General features: G+C 45.1%; 1 protein-coding gene across 1 annotated transcript; it reads left to right on the forward strand.

The window, feature by feature from the left end:
* Positions 1 to 10,088: 10,088 nt before the first annotated feature.
* On the forward strand, positions 10,089 to 14,829 carry LOC121495651 (C-type lectin domain family 4 member G-like). The gene is made up of 7 exons (XM_041763470.1): positions 10,089 to 10,157; positions 10,327 to 10,437; positions 10,669 to 10,722; positions 10,804 to 10,893; positions 11,242 to 11,393; positions 12,254 to 12,357; positions 14,171 to 14,829. The coding sequence occupies exons 1-7, from the start codon at positions 10,115 to 10,117 to the stop codon at positions 14,295 to 14,297; spliced, it is 681 nt and encodes a 226-aa protein (XP_041619404.1). The 5' UTR covers positions 10,089 to 10,114; the 3' UTR covers positions 14,298 to 14,829.
* Positions 14,830 to 15,034: the final 205 nt, after the last annotated feature.

Raw genomic sequence — 15,034 nt, forward strand, 5'->3', positions numbered from 1 at the left:
GGGTTTTGATGGGTGACTGATTATATACTTTCAAGTTGGGAGGGAGTTAGGGATAGTGCACGTCTCTAAGAAAATTTTGGAAGCAAGGGTTTCCAGGACCTTAAGGGTGCTAGTTATTGTTAGGTAAAGGTCATTTATTACTATTTAGTAAAAACTCAGTCACGAGACCCTTCAGATGTATATCAGTGGGCCATATGCTTGGAGGATGATTGCCAACATATGTGTAGGAGGATAGAGATAAAGGAAATTTCCAAAGGGATCTTTATATGTTAAAGGAGACTAACAGGATCCTGGGGGTCAAGATAATGTTAAGCGAAAATTTCCCCTTGGCCCTGTGGCAGCCAGGCTTCCAGGGGAAGGTCACTCTCCTTGTTGTCCCCAAGACCCATCAATGGATTGCAAGTAGTAAGGAAATTCATTTTTTTTCCTTTTGCCTTTGTTTCCCACATCACAGCCACTATAGAAAATAGCATGGAAGCTCCTCAAAATATTGAAACTAGAACTACCACATGATCCAGCAAGCCCACTTCTGGGTATTTATCTGAAGTAATTGAAATCACTATGGTATAGTGATACCAGCACCTGCACAGTCATTGCAGCATTGTTTACAATAGCTAAGATACTGAAATAACCCAAATATAATATGTAGTGGAATATGTATATATATATAACAGAATATTATTCAGCCATAAAAAGAAGGAAATCCTGTCTTTTATGACAACATAAGTGACCTTTGAAGGCATTGTGCTAAGGAAAATAAGTCAGGAAAAGGCAAATATTGTACAGTCTCACTGATACATAGAATGTTAAAAAGCTGAAATCATAGAAAAGGACTATATTTGTGGTGGCCAGAGGTTGGGGGTGGGGGAAATTAGATTTTTTTGTCAAAGATTATAAGCTTTGTGGGTCTAGTACCCTACTCATTCACACCCACTACGTATCTTTCAAAATATTTAGGTATGACTGGACTCCAAGCTGACTCCTCAAAAACCAGGAGAGAATTAGATCTACTTTTTCTCTGGGGGTGGAGTTCCTGGTCACCAGGCTCATTTCTTACTTTTTTTTTTTTAATTTTTTATTTATTTATGATAGTCACAGAGAGAGAGAGAGAGAGAGAGAGAGAGAGAGAGAGACAGGCGGAGGGAGAAGCAGGCTCCATGCACCGGGAGCCTGATGTGGGATTCGATCCCGGGTCTCCAGGATCGCGCCCTGGGCCAAAGGCAGGCGCCAAACCGCTGCGCCACCCAGGGATCCCCTCATTTCTTACTTAATGAGGCTTGAGATCCAGCACACCCCCCATCCCACCCCCAGTATCATGTGATCGGTCCTTCTGCATCTGTCATCTCACCCCTTCTTGGATGAACAAAGCCTTACCAATTTTCAGGGAGATGATTTTGCTCCTCCCTGTGTCGGCCAGAGATATTGGAACATGTGATTTCTGAGTGATTTCCTACAGTGTTGATTTCTCCCTCCAGGTTGGGAGGTGATAACCACCAGCCCAGGAATTCTCAATAATTTTTTATTACTTAAAAAAAACCCACAAAAAAACATTTAGGTGTGGCTATTCCTCTACAAGCAGAAACTGTAAGTACTGGTTTCTGCCATAAAACAAAAGCATGTGGGTGGTGGGAGAGAGAAGCCCTCGTTCACCTTTGTGGGCTCCACCATCTAGAGTAAATGGAATGAAGCTTTCTGCACAGAAAAGGAAATAAAACCACGTGTGAAAATTGGAAATTTCAAAGCAAGAGATCCATGATGCCATGATCTGAGTCCTGAGGTTGCCTCCCTCAATCCCTGCGTGTTCCAGTACAGAAGCCAGTGGATTCCTGCTTTTGTTTTTTGGTTTGCTTAGCCTCAAATTTACATTTCTGTCCCTGACAACTGAAACAGTTTCTGTTCAATCAGAAGGGGTTTTAGAAGTCTGTCACTCCTACCACATCCAATGGGGGAGTCATTTCCCCACTCACACGGTTGGTGTGTGGCTGGTGTGCGAGGCTTCTGTTTGAAGCTCCCCCTTCCCCCCCAGATGGGCCATTTTCTCTTTGGATGCCTTTAATCATGAGAAAACTCTTCCTCTCATGGGATCTCCAGACCTCACTCATTCATTATGTGTGTAGTGCAATGATCTCATAAACACAGGAGACATTTAGTTCAATGCCTAGAACACATTGCTTTAAAATCACAGCATGCTACAGTGCTTGGCTGGTCAGATGGTTGAGTGTCCGATTTGGTTTTGGCTCAAGTCATGATCTCAGGGTCCTGGAATCGAACCCCACATGGGGCTCCACACTCTTCAGGGTCTGCTTAGGTTCTCTCTCCCTCTGCCCCTCCCCCTTTCATAAATCAATCAATCAATCAATCTATCTTTAAAATCACAGCATGCTCTTAATCCCCTTTAAGACACAAATATAAATGGGTAACTCTTTGATTATTTGGTTCTATTCTAGTGAATTTTTTTCTTCCCACTTCCGGATAAATGCCAGGAGAGCAGGGACCTCATCTTGCTTGTTCTGTGCTTGAGTTCCCAAGCCTGGAACAAAGAAAGCACTCAGCAAATGTTGGTTCTCAAAATGTGGGGTAGTTGGTTGGCTCAGACACTTACAGGACTCTACCGAGTGATAAAACAATACTTGTCATGAGAGAAAAATTCTCAAAAGGCCTGACATGCAAAAGAAGCCATTTTAGGTTTTTTTCTAAGTCAGAATAACTGTCTGTAAACTTTAGTGAAACCAAAAACCTGATTTATGACCTGCCAGCCATGCATTGTACATCTGTCTTTTGAATGAGTGGCTTAAAGGAAGACCGTCTGGTCCTTGAGAGATTGATCAATGCTCCTGCTCCCTGCATTCCTTTAAATTAAAACTCAGGATTCCTGCCTATGTACTGCACACTATATCTAGTGCTAATCTATAATCTTTTGAGCCTTTACAAGATATAAAAAAAAAGTATATAAGCTTGAAAAAACTTCATTCTCAGGAGCACTTTCTTCCCTGCAAAGAGTGTGTTTCCTAGGCAGCTGTCCTAACCTGGACTGGAAGTAAACTCTCTTTCTCACTTTTAGAGATTCTAAAAGGTTTGTTCCTTTTGCATCGATACTACCTAGCATTTACCGAGCATTTCCATGCACCACACTATGAGGCAGGTGCTATTACTATAAGTTTTCCTGTTTGCACATGGAGGCTCAGAGAGGTCACTTTATGTCACCAAAGTCACACAGCCAGAAAGTGGCAGGGTCAGGATTTGAACCCATGTTGGCCTGATGTGAGTCAGTGCCCTAAAGTAGGAAGCTATCCACGCTACCACATAAGTCTCCCCCTTGCCTATTGAGTTTAAGAACCTGAAGAGAAATGAACAGTTCACACTGGTGGCCAGTTGGTCTCTGTTTAATAAATGAAAACAATAAATTAAAGAAAAAGAAAGAGAAAAAAGCAAATCACCAGAGAATTCAGCTGAAGTGATGTCATGGAGTCTCCTTAGCAGGCAATTAGAATTTGTCTAAACCTGCCACCTCCAGACCCACCCTAACACTCCCTTTGCCATCAGTCAGGGCTCCTGGGCATGCTTGCTCAAGAACACAGGTAGATTAAAAATATTATAGATGTGACAGGCATTAAATAGCCCAGTGGGACATACTCCCAGCACAATCTGCCGAACTCTGCTGGCATAGTAATCCCTAGAAACCAATTCCAAGTTTTGTTAGTGAACAAGCCATGGGATTCTTGGTGACACTTAAGGGCTCATTAAAAGTTGGCTCACAATTCCCCACCTCAACTTCATTTGCAGAAATTAAAGAGTCCCTGAGGATCAGCCGCAGACCTGATGCACAGCTCAGGGCTAAGGTGAAGATAGAGCCACAGATTCACCCCACTCTGGAGATTGGTCCCCAGATAGTTTTCGACTAAGGCTCAAGCTCCAACTTGGGCATTTGATTACCACCAAGAGATTTTAGCGGGAATTGGAGGCGACATTCTCTTCCCCCATGCTACAAGATTCCCAGAGCTCCAACCAGCCAAATGCTACAACATGCACACTGGGATCCTGGGCAGCAGAACCCAAAGCTTGCAAAGCACCTGGTGCCGAGCATGGCCACTGTGAGCGCTCCGTGCTACAGAGTATACAGTGAAGATCTCCAGAGCTCTGAGGGCAGCCGAGAATTCTACTTCCACAGTAATGCTAACTGCACTGCATTCCAGATACCTCATCAGCAACCTTGCCCTTCCTTCTCCACTAGACTGGCAGCCCTAAGAGGGTAGGACCAATCTGAACTTGCTTAGTATTGTGTTCCCACAGCCGGGCATCTAGCAGATATTCAATAAAACTGGCTGAGAAAAGAAACGAGTCTCTCCTTACAACCCTATGGAAAGTCTGGGTGATGCAAAATTCCACCGAAATGTGAATGGCTATTCCCTAATTTATCTGAAACTCACTGACATTACAGCCAGTATTCCTCTATGTAAAATGTATGTCATCTAATGCCTGTTGGGAGTATGGGGTAATGTACTCTGTAATCTGACCCCCATTTGCCATTTTAGGTCTTTTTGAGCCACTGACTCCTCCTTGCTGCCCTGTCTGTCTGATCCTTGGATGGACAATTATCTTCCCACCTCAGGTCCTTTGAACATGCTGCTCCCTTTGCCTGGTGTACCTTTCCTCTCACTCTGCCCCTGGAACAGAATGTCTTAGCTGAAATGTCTATCCACAAACCCACCCTCCAGCCTACCCGGAGCCTTCTTCCCTCTACTGTCATGTCCACAGGAACAGGCATGTCAGTCCTGGTCACTGGGGGCTCCCCAGAGAAGGGCTCAGACGTTGCATATACAGCTGTTGGATACATGCTAGCTGGGGCTGGACTTCCTTTCATGTGGAGATAAGAGTTATCTGGCACACAGTACCGAGGCTGGTCATGCTTATCAAACTAACCAACTCATGTGGCCTGTTCCGACTTTACCCAGTTATCAAAGAGACCAGATCATGAGGCTTCCTCCCTCCATGCACCGTCACACAGCTGCCTAGCAAAATGTGGGGGCACTTCTTAAGCAAGACGATGACCAGCGGGTTGAAGAGTTTTTCTTTTCTTTTCTTTTTTTTTTAATTTTTGTTTATTTATGATAGTCACAGAGAGAGAGAGAGAGAGAGAGAGAGAGGGGCAGAGACACAGGCAGAGGGAGAAGCAGGCTCCATGCACCGGGAGCCTGACGTGGGATTCGATCCCGGGTCTCCAGGATCGTGCCCTGGGCCAAAGGCAGGCGCCAAACCACTGCGCCACCCAGGGATCCCTCAACTTGACTTAACTGTACAATCCGTAGCGGGAACTTTGTCCTACAAATATTCACGGTGTTCCTAGTTGGTGCTAGAGATGGAAAGTGACTGGACCTGAGTGCCACCCCTAAGAGCAACCAGGCAAGGAGTGGGGAGATGGGCGAGTGCTGAAGTCACTCAGATCCTGAGGTGCAGCAGACTTCCGGAACACTACAGTCCTGTTGACTTTCCCGAAACCCATCAAGGTAAAAGATCCAAAAAGGAAATCCACTGACAATTAATTTGCCACTAACACTAGAGAGTACTGCCACGTTCCTGTGTCTGGGATCAGATGGGAGACTCGGGGGAACCTGCCTCACACACCCTGGGCCAGGGGTGCAGTGCCAGGGAGGGAAGCAGGTGCAGAACATTACTCTTGGGGACGGCCTGGGTCTGACCCATCTCTCCGCTTACAGCTATGAGCACAGATTCTGGCTCCCAGTTGGGGCTGATGAATGTAGGGAAGGAAACGACTTGGAAAATATCTCTTGGTCACTCCTGGGTCAGACCTAGTGCAGAGACCCAGAAATGCATGGGTCCTGCTTGGCAGAACAGCTGAGCAAAGCTACAAGGCTGTGGTTCGAGGGACCTTGGTTATTGTTCATTTTATCTCTGGGGGCCACACACAGTTTGGCACATAGTAGGTCTACAAGAAATACCTGCGAGACAAAGGAAAACATGGTGCCCATAGTTCAAGAAAAACTGAGGCTCAGGGAGGCCAAGCCGCTCGTCCAGAGTTACAGCAGCCCCTCTAGGCAGGGCTGCAAGATGCAGCTGAGCTGAGACCTTGGGCTCCTCTCCATCTCCTGGCTTAGTACTGACCCCCTTCTGTGACCTTAGCCTAAAACCCTGACCTCTCTGGGCACCCAGAAGCAGCAACAAATGGTCTTTCTCCTTGTCCTGAATTCATTCCTTGGTTGGACATCCATTCCTCTGATGTCATTTCCTGATTTGAGTGGTGCCAGGAAACCCCCAGATTGCCCCCAAATCCTGGGTGGGGCAGTGGGCTGGAGCTTAGAGGAGAGTGCTGTTGGGACCCTCCGTCAAGGCTGGCACCTCCCCCAGGGCCCGGAGGGGTGGTTCCACGGTGCCTCCAAGTCCCTTAACATTTTGGCCCTCTCTGACTTCCCAGCCTCCCCAGACCCCATTCTGGGCACTTCTCCATGCGTTTGCTCATGCCGGTTCCTCTGCCTGCCAGTCCCTCTGTGACGCCTGATGCCGTGTGCAGATCCTGTTCATCCTTCAGAGTTCAGCTCAGATGCCACTTCCCTCCTTTCCTGCCTGCACTGTAGGGTCTCGCAGCACAATGCATGTCCTTCCTCCACTGTTTTCTTTAATGCATTGTTATTGAATATTTACTTTTCCATTTAATATTTACCATTCCAGGTGCTGGGAACATGGCGTGGGACCAGTGAGATGCCATCTCTGCCCTCAGGAGGTCTGTAGAAGTCCAGTGGGAAGCACAAACCCACAACCTGGTGATGGCAGCACCATGTGATGGGGGACTTCAGGGCAAGCTAGGAGTCAGAGAGGAACCTGGTCAAGTCAAGGATGCAGGATGCAGGATAGGTTCCTGAAGGAGGTAGCCTATGACCTGCGACTGGTTGGTTGGAGCAGATGGGAGTGGGGCATGAGGGATACAGTGGAACCTGGGGATGAGAGGTCTGGTACAGTCATAAAATTGAAAATGTTCCCATCTCATTTTAGCCTAGAGATGCAAAATAGAGATGGTATTAGAATTGGAGACTTACCCAATATTCAGCCCTAAGGGAAGCCTGCCTTTTCCCCCCAGAATCTACCTGTGAGCCCCGTCCAATGCCTGACAGGTATTTGGGTACTCCCGCTACTACTTATCCACAGACAACTTATCTTGAATCAGGCCAAGGCTCCCTTGCACAGGAGAGTGCTCACCTCGTCACTATCAGCAGGCCAACATAGCAGGTGAGGACAGGTGGGGCTGCAGATTCCTTCTCAAGACAGAGCATGGGCATGTCTCTGTCCCTCATAGGATCCACTCCATACCCCATTGTCCAGCCTTCAGGCCCATGGGCTTGAAAGTTCCCAGAATTCTAGCCCCAGATCTACTCATTGACTGTGAGTAGGAGCCCTTCCGGCTTATCTCACCCAAGCTGTCTCAGCATGTGGACATGATCCAACCACACACTCTCCACTTTTACTATTTTCTTTTTCTTTTTTAATTGGAGTTCAATTTGCCAACATATAGCATAACACCCAGTGCTAATCCCATCAAATGCCCCCCTCAGTACCTGTCACCCAGTCACCCCAACCCCCGCCCACCTCCCTTTCCACTACCCCTTGTTCATTTCCCAGAGTTAGGAGTCTCTCATGTTCTGTCAACCTCACTGTTATTTTCACTCATTTTCTCTCCTTCTCCCTGTTTCTGTGTCAGGAATTCCTTTTCCTCTGCTATCAGCCCAGAGAAGCCCTACTCATCCTTTTAGTCCTAGAGAGAGCATCCCTTCCTCCACATTTCCCATGCTGACCAGCAGATGTCTCCCTCACAGCCTTGCACATTGTGGGTCCTCCATCCTGGGTCTGGGTCTGGGTCTGGATAGGATGTATCTCTGTGTCCCCAGCGCCTGTAACAGTTGCAAGCGGTAGAGACTCAAGAGATGCTTGGTGTGGCATTCAGTGGCAGAGCCACTTATACTGCGTGGAGTCCAACTCTCAAGCCTGGCATTGAATGTCCTGTAATGAAATTCATATATACGTTGGGGTTTTTTTTTTTTTGAGGGGGGTAGGGATTTGAGGTTTAAGGTTTGAGGTTTAAGTGTGCACCAAATGAGAGAAATGGGGACAGGATTGTCCCTGATCGGTGACAGGCACCAGAGGGAGTGAAAAATTTGAGATAATTCTTTTTTTTAATAAATTTATTTTTTATTGGTGTTCAATTTGCCAACATATAGAATAACACCCAGTGCTCATCCCATCAAGTGCCCCCCTCAGTGCCCATCACCCAGTCACCCCCATCCCCAGCCCACCTCCCCTTCCACCACCCCTAGATCGCTTCTAGAGAGAGTTAGGAGTCTCTCATGTTCTGTTGAGACAATTCTTTCCTATGTCTGAGACCCACTCAAACTCACTATGGTCCTGGGGGCCTGGAGTGCTCTTCCTGGAGGCCACTGACAGTTCTGGTGGACCCCAGATAGCAGAAGAGGACTTCCTTTGGAGAAGGCACTTGAAACTGAGAGCCCCCAGATATTCAGGACCCAGGTAGATATCCTGCTTAGCCAAGTCTAAGAATATTACTATGCCTTTCAAAAGACCCATAGCTGTGTTTACGGGAGGCTTGTGAATCACCAGATACCATAGTCTCAAAGCAGAGAACATCCTTGATAGGCAGAGATACTTATTTCCATTTTACAAACAAGGAAACTGAGGTTGATAGATTAGGTGGTATATGGCAGGTCATTGCAGTAAATGAGTAAGAGATCTGGGACTCAGAATTCTGAGAACGTTTAAAAATCATGAAAGATAGTTAAAACACAGATTGAAGGAACTCATAAAATTCCTAGCTGGGTAAACTCCAAACAGCATATGGTGGTGCGCACACACACACACACACACACACACACACACTCTAGTCAATCTGCTGAAAAACCAAAGAAAAAGAGAAAAATTGTAATGGCATTCAGAGAGAAAAGAGACCCATGAAATCACATGATGTATGAACATTTCCTAACAGGCTTGATAAATAGGAGCCTCTCCATCAGCAATAGATTGCATGTCCTCTTGCACCCCGATGTTTATAGCAGCAAAGTCCACAATAGCCAAACTGTGGAAGGAGCCTCGGTGTCCATCGAAAGATGAATGGATAAAGAAGATGTGGTCTATGTATACAATGGAATATTCCTCAGCCATTAGAAACGACAAATACCCACCAATGCTTTAACGTGGATGGAACTAGAGGGTATTATGCTGAGTGAAGTAAGTCAATCAGAGAAGGACAAACATCATATGGTCACATTCATTTGGGGAATATAAAAAATAGTGAAAGGGAATAAAGGGGAAAGGAGAAAAAATGAGTGGGAAATATCAGAAACGGAGACAGAACATGAAAGACTCCTAACTCTGGGAAACAAACTAGGGATGGTGGAAGGGGAGGAGGGCGGGGGGTGGGGGTGACTGGGTGGCGGGCACTGAGGGGGGCACTTGACCGGATGAGCACTGGGTGTTATTCTGTATGTTGGCAAATTGAACACCAATAAAAAATAATTTTATTATTACAAAAGTTGAACACCAATAAAAATAAATTTATTAAAAAAAGATTGCATGTCCTCCTTACTGTATCATATTCTCTGTTTAAAATATAAAGTTATAAAACAACGTGTGGTGAAGGAGTGGCCACATGCTCCGAGAGAGCATAAATGTAACTCTAGTGTTGAAACTACTACAGCTTTATCTCTGAGAAAATTTGAGATCTTTTGAAACAAATGTAACCAGGAACCTAAAGGTGCCAGTGCACTGGAAACTTCTAGGTAGATGTCTGGGGCTGCTGCTGTCCCCTCGAACTGAGAGAAAACAAAGTTGTAGAGAATGCTTGGAACAGAATACTTACTCCAAGATGCTGATGCCATCTCCCTGTGACATGAATTGATGATAAGCCATCTAGAGATCTTGGGGACCTTACTGAGCTAGGAAGGAAACATCTGATGGTTTACATGGGGGACAGCATTTCCTAGTATAGGAAGGGCGTGTCTTCAATAATAACCAGAAGGACTGTGTGGAGCTAGAGCAGAATGAACTGCAGCCACGGGTGAAAGAAGCCACAGAGAATATCAGGCTACAGGACCTCATGTCCATGGAGGGAAAATCTTCACCCATGCTGGGAGAACCAGGTGAGTCAAGAGGCCAAGGGCAGGAGTAGATACCCTCCTCAAAACCAGGAAGCATTTACTGCCTCCCACTCCAGGGCCTGGTTCAAGCTCCTCCCTCCACATTCCCAGCATGATTCTGGCGCTTTCAGAGACTGTGTACACTGTTTCATGCTTGCTGCATTCCCTGCAGGACAGCGGGACACAAAGCTGCTCCAGGATGGCCCCTGGAGGTTTTTCTCCCTGGTAATGACTCTCATGTTGCTTCTGCTAGCCCTCAACGTTGGTGTGGTCCTGACGGAGGGTAAGGTGTTGAGCCAGTGGGAGTGGGTGATCACATGAACCCAGGCCCCCAAATCTGCAGTCTTGAGAAGAGGACCCTACAGGGCTGGGGTAGAGATGGGTCAGTAGAGGGTGGCTGGACTTAATGATTCTAGAAATAAACTGCCCTCCTCATCTCAGCCTGCAATTTGGGAAGTGGGAAAAGAATCATGTGTTAAAAGGTCTAGAACATATCAGCATGTGTTTCTTCTAGTACTGCAGTTCTTCAACCAGATGCAAGAAGAACTCAAGCAATTGGACATCAAATGTGAGTGCTGAATGTAATGGAGGGATTTTCCCCTCCCACCCCCAGCAGGTCTTGATCTGTGTTTCTTTGTGGGTCTCTTAGTTGTACAGGGTCTGGCAGATGCTGGGCACAAGCGGGACATCATGTGGGGAGAGGTGTTCCGGCAAGTGGAGGCTGTGCGGGCAGGCAATGGTAAGGAGATGGGGCTGGTTGGGTGGTGGGAAGTGGAAGTTGGGAGAGGAAGGTTGTTTTCTTGAGCACTGTTGGTGGTCATGGTGTTTGCAGCACGTAAGTGTGTGTAGGGTTGTTTTAATTGACCCTCCATCAAGGTTGATTTTACCTAAAGTTTGAGGCCCCAGGCATGGCATTATTCTGCCATCTGATAATGCCCATCTCTTGAATGAACAAATGGGAAGCTACTGTGCTCACTTTTGCAAAGTGGTAAAGATGCAAAGATTTGAGTTACTTCACTGGAGGCTTTGTTCAGTGGCCAATGCAGCCCTGAGCCCCAGCAAAGCTGACCTCTTTCCCCATCTCCAGAATCCTCCTGTGAGCCCTGCCTGGAAAACTGGATGGCATTTCAGGGCTCCTGCTATCAATTTTCCACACAACCGCTGGACTGGTTCAAAGCCAAGGATGACTGTGCTGAGAAGGATGCTCACTTGGTCATCATCAACAGTCAAGCAGAGCAGGTGGGAAGGGGGGAGGGATGTTCGGCGGACTCTTCAAGTCATTGTAGGCTTATGTCCTTGACCCCTGTGGAGTCTAACGCAAACCCTTCTGCCCTTCATAACACCCTTCCACTGCCTTAGCATGCAGTATTGGCTGGGATTCAGTCTTGCTTCTGAGCAATTCTTCACACTGGCCCTTCTATCCAGAATGCTTCCCTCTATCTACACGGACAACTCCTACTCCTTCTACTCCATCAGATCCAACTTTGTCCTTCACCATCCTTCCCACCCTCTCTTCCTCAACACTGGACTATACTGACAGGTCCCTGGTTCATCTCCTCTCACATGAAGAACTCCCAGGTTAGGAGTGGTTCTGATTCATTTCTGAATCAGTAGGGCTGGGAACCAGATTAGACACACTCAGTATGGCTCAGTGGACTCAATATTTGTCAGTGGAATCCAACTGATTGCTAGAACAATTTCTAAAGGGGCAGTGTCCAGATTTCTCACCTTGTAAACCACGCTCTTGAATAATCCCAACTATCTGTTAGCTACTCAGCTAGGAGCCATATTGGGCTCTTATCCTCTCATTGAAACTTCAGAAAATCCTGGAAGGCACCTGTCATCGTTATACCCCTTTTATAAATGAAAAGCCTGAGGATGATAACTGTCCATAATTTGCTGACCACATGGGTCATAATAATGGTGGAAACAGAGATCTACCCGGAACTTTCAGCCAATTTCAGCCAAGGAAGCTACACTGGACCACATCCCTGCCCATGAGGTCTTCTAGGTCTTAGTACTTTCATGGATTATTTCTACCGCCATTCTCACCTCTGGCTATAGTCTTTCTTGACTTAATCTGCTTTCCTCTCATGCAGAAATTCCTGAGTCCAAAGGAAGATGTTGGCTACTGGATTGGCCTTAGGAAACAGTACCCAAAGGGCATTTACAAGTGGCAAGATGGTTCAGTCCCCACTTTTGAGTGAGTATCCCTGTTGGGACTCAGAACACTTGAGCTTGTCATTCCCATTGGATCTTGAAGACATCTTTCCACAGATTCTCAAACTGCCTCAAGTGTCTGATTTTGGTCAAAACCAAACTGCCCGTTACATTTCCTGTTGTCATGCTTAACATGGTATTTTGTTAGCTACAGAGGTGTGTGTGTGTGTGTGTGTGTGTGTGTGTGTGTGTGTGTGTGAAACCATAATTAAACAACATTAAATAGGAAGTTCTTTATTGTAGGAAGTCTGGGTGCCTTTAATACATTGAAGAGAATTGTGCACTTTGAGGAGGGAATAGATAGTGTATGATGTGCCAAGCTTATTGAGATGCACATGTTATTTGGATGTATCTGGAGCTTCTGGTGTCCTACAGAACACGCTTGAGGAATTTAGGGGATCCACTCCTAACCCCTCAACATATGATTCAATGACCTCACATTCTTTTCTTGAACTTTTTTTCATGTCCACATACTTTACCAGAACTTCACACTTAGTCTCCTTGACCATCTTGAGTACATTTTCTTTCCTTCATTTCCACCACTTCTGCCTCAGCCCAGGTCAGGACAATTGCTATATATCCTACATTTAGCCTTACCTTCACCAGCCCATGCTCTAGTCAAGTTCAAGGGGCCATCTTCCTAAAACATGCCCTTGATATAGTTTTATGAAACAGCTAATTCTTTAGTGTCACATGGATAACCCAGAATCTTTAGATGGCACCTTTCAATGTGGACATAGTGGATGCCATTCATCTTTACATTCTCATCTTCTACACTCCAAAGGGCTCTCCACCTCCTTGTCCCAGCTATGTGCCAAATGACTCATATTTTTAGACACTATCTTGCATCTGATTTTTCTGCTTTTGCTCTTGTTGTGTCATCTGTCTAGAAAACATTTTATTGGTTTGGTGAACTGCAATATATTTGTCAAGCCTCATAGAGGAATCCATCCATTGCCCAACATGAATTAATCCAACTCCCTTAATATCCCAGTCATACACTATGTAGAGTTTTGTGGCTGTGTTGACTATGAGCTTTCTTTGCCTAAACATTCCTTACTTATCAGCAGGCTGCTGCTTTAGGACAGAATAGGCATCCAACCGTTGATGAGTTTCCAGTACCCAGTACAGGGCTTGGTGCACAGCAGGTACTCAATAAACTGTTTTGGAATGAATGAATGAACGAATGAATGAACGAATAAGTATTGTAAACATTGTTTAGGAAAGAGGGTATGGGATCATTTGATAGACTTAGCACCTATTATATCCCAGACATTCAAGTGCATCTTGTCCTCAAACTTAATCTCAGAGATCCAGGGATGTTAAGTCATTTGTCCACATGGCCTCATTTATTTCATTTATAATACAAGAAATTGTGCCAGATAATTATTATAAAACAGTGGTGCTCAAAAGGTGATGATCTCCCCCGAGAGCTATTTGGCACTGTCTGCAATATTTTTGGTTGTCATAATGGAGAGGGAACGCTGCTGGCATCTAGTGGGTAGAGACTAGTAATGCTGCCCAATAGCTAAGGGTGCATAGGAAGTCCCCCAAAACAAATAATGATAAGGCTCCCAATGTCAATAGCTCCTTTGTGTAGAAACCCTTGCTATAAGATATGGCTAGGATATTTTACTTTCAGGGATTTTTCACATATCCCCAAGGCTAGACTCATACCTGGTAGTCTTATCCTCTTCTGGGATCTTAATGGTGAAAAGCCCAGCTGGGCATGGCTGAGTGTAGCTTGCCCCAGCATGGTTAAGAGATTTGGCTGATGATTGTGTATGTTTTCACAGCAACTGGACTAATACCGAATCTTTTTACTATGACTGTGTCATCCTGTGGAAATTTGGCTCCTGGTTCTCTTCTACCTGCAGTGCCTACTGGTATCATTGGATCTGTGAGAAACCACAGATCTGCTGAGTCTGCTCCCTTTCCTCTGTCTGTGGTCTTGGGAAAAGTTGTCTTGATATGTGACCTCATAAACAATTCCCCAACTTCTCTGTGTAAAAGAGGATTTCCTGAAAGCCCCAGTTCTCTTGGTAGCATCTTTCCCCTTTCTTGCCTCTAATTCTAAATGCTGTTGAGGAACATGAAAAATGATACCAGGAAGGAACAATGAGCAAAAAATATTGTGTAGGACTTTCTACAAGACAAATAATATAGTTTTTAAAAAATGACATAAATAAAGGCAAATGTAGTGTTGTTAGAAAATAACAGAGCCTTAAAGACATAGTTAAATTAACGTGTGTACCATGTTTGGGTTTTCTTTGAAATGGTTTCTGAAGGAATCACAATATTTGAGTATGGATTGTGTATCAGGAAACGTGAAGGCATTTTTATTTATTTGTGAGGTGTGCTAATGGCTTGGTATAGATAGATGATTTGATAGAGATATATCACTATATGTCAGCAATACATCCTAACATGAGTATGGGTAATAAATATAGGTAAATTTGTGTCCTGTGTGGGATTTTCTTTAAAATAATAAATCAGATGAACAGGAAGATTGTATATAAGAAACTCAATTGACCAAGTGTTTATAGTTATTTTTTTTATTTTTTATTTTTTTATTTTTATTTTTTTTTTTTTTGTGTTTATAGTTATTAAAGGAGTCCATCATATATTTCCTCAATTTTCATCTAGAGGAACATTCTACA

Source organism: Vulpes lagopus, chromosome 7, assembly GCF_018345385.1.
Source record: "Vulpes lagopus strain Blue_001 chromosome 7, ASM1834538v1, whole genome shotgun sequence".
NCBI classification, from domain to species: domain Eukaryota; kingdom Metazoa; phylum Chordata; class Mammalia; order Carnivora; family Canidae; genus Vulpes; species Vulpes lagopus.

Excerpts from the sequence above, each read along its gene's own strand:
- LOC121495651 (XM_041763470.1), top strand. The coding sequence starts at position 10,115 with ATGTCCATGGAGGGAAAATCTTCACCCATGCTGGGAGAACCAG. Across the intron at positions 10,438-10,668 it reads TGGTGTGGTCCTGACGGAGG|TACTGCAGTTCTTCAACCAG; the intron begins GTAAGGTGTTGA and ends TGTTTCTTCTAG. Across the intron at positions 10,723-10,803 it reads CAAGCAATTGGACATCAAAT|TTGTACAGGGTCTGGCAGAT; the intron begins GTGAGTGCTGAA and ends TGGGTCTCTTAG.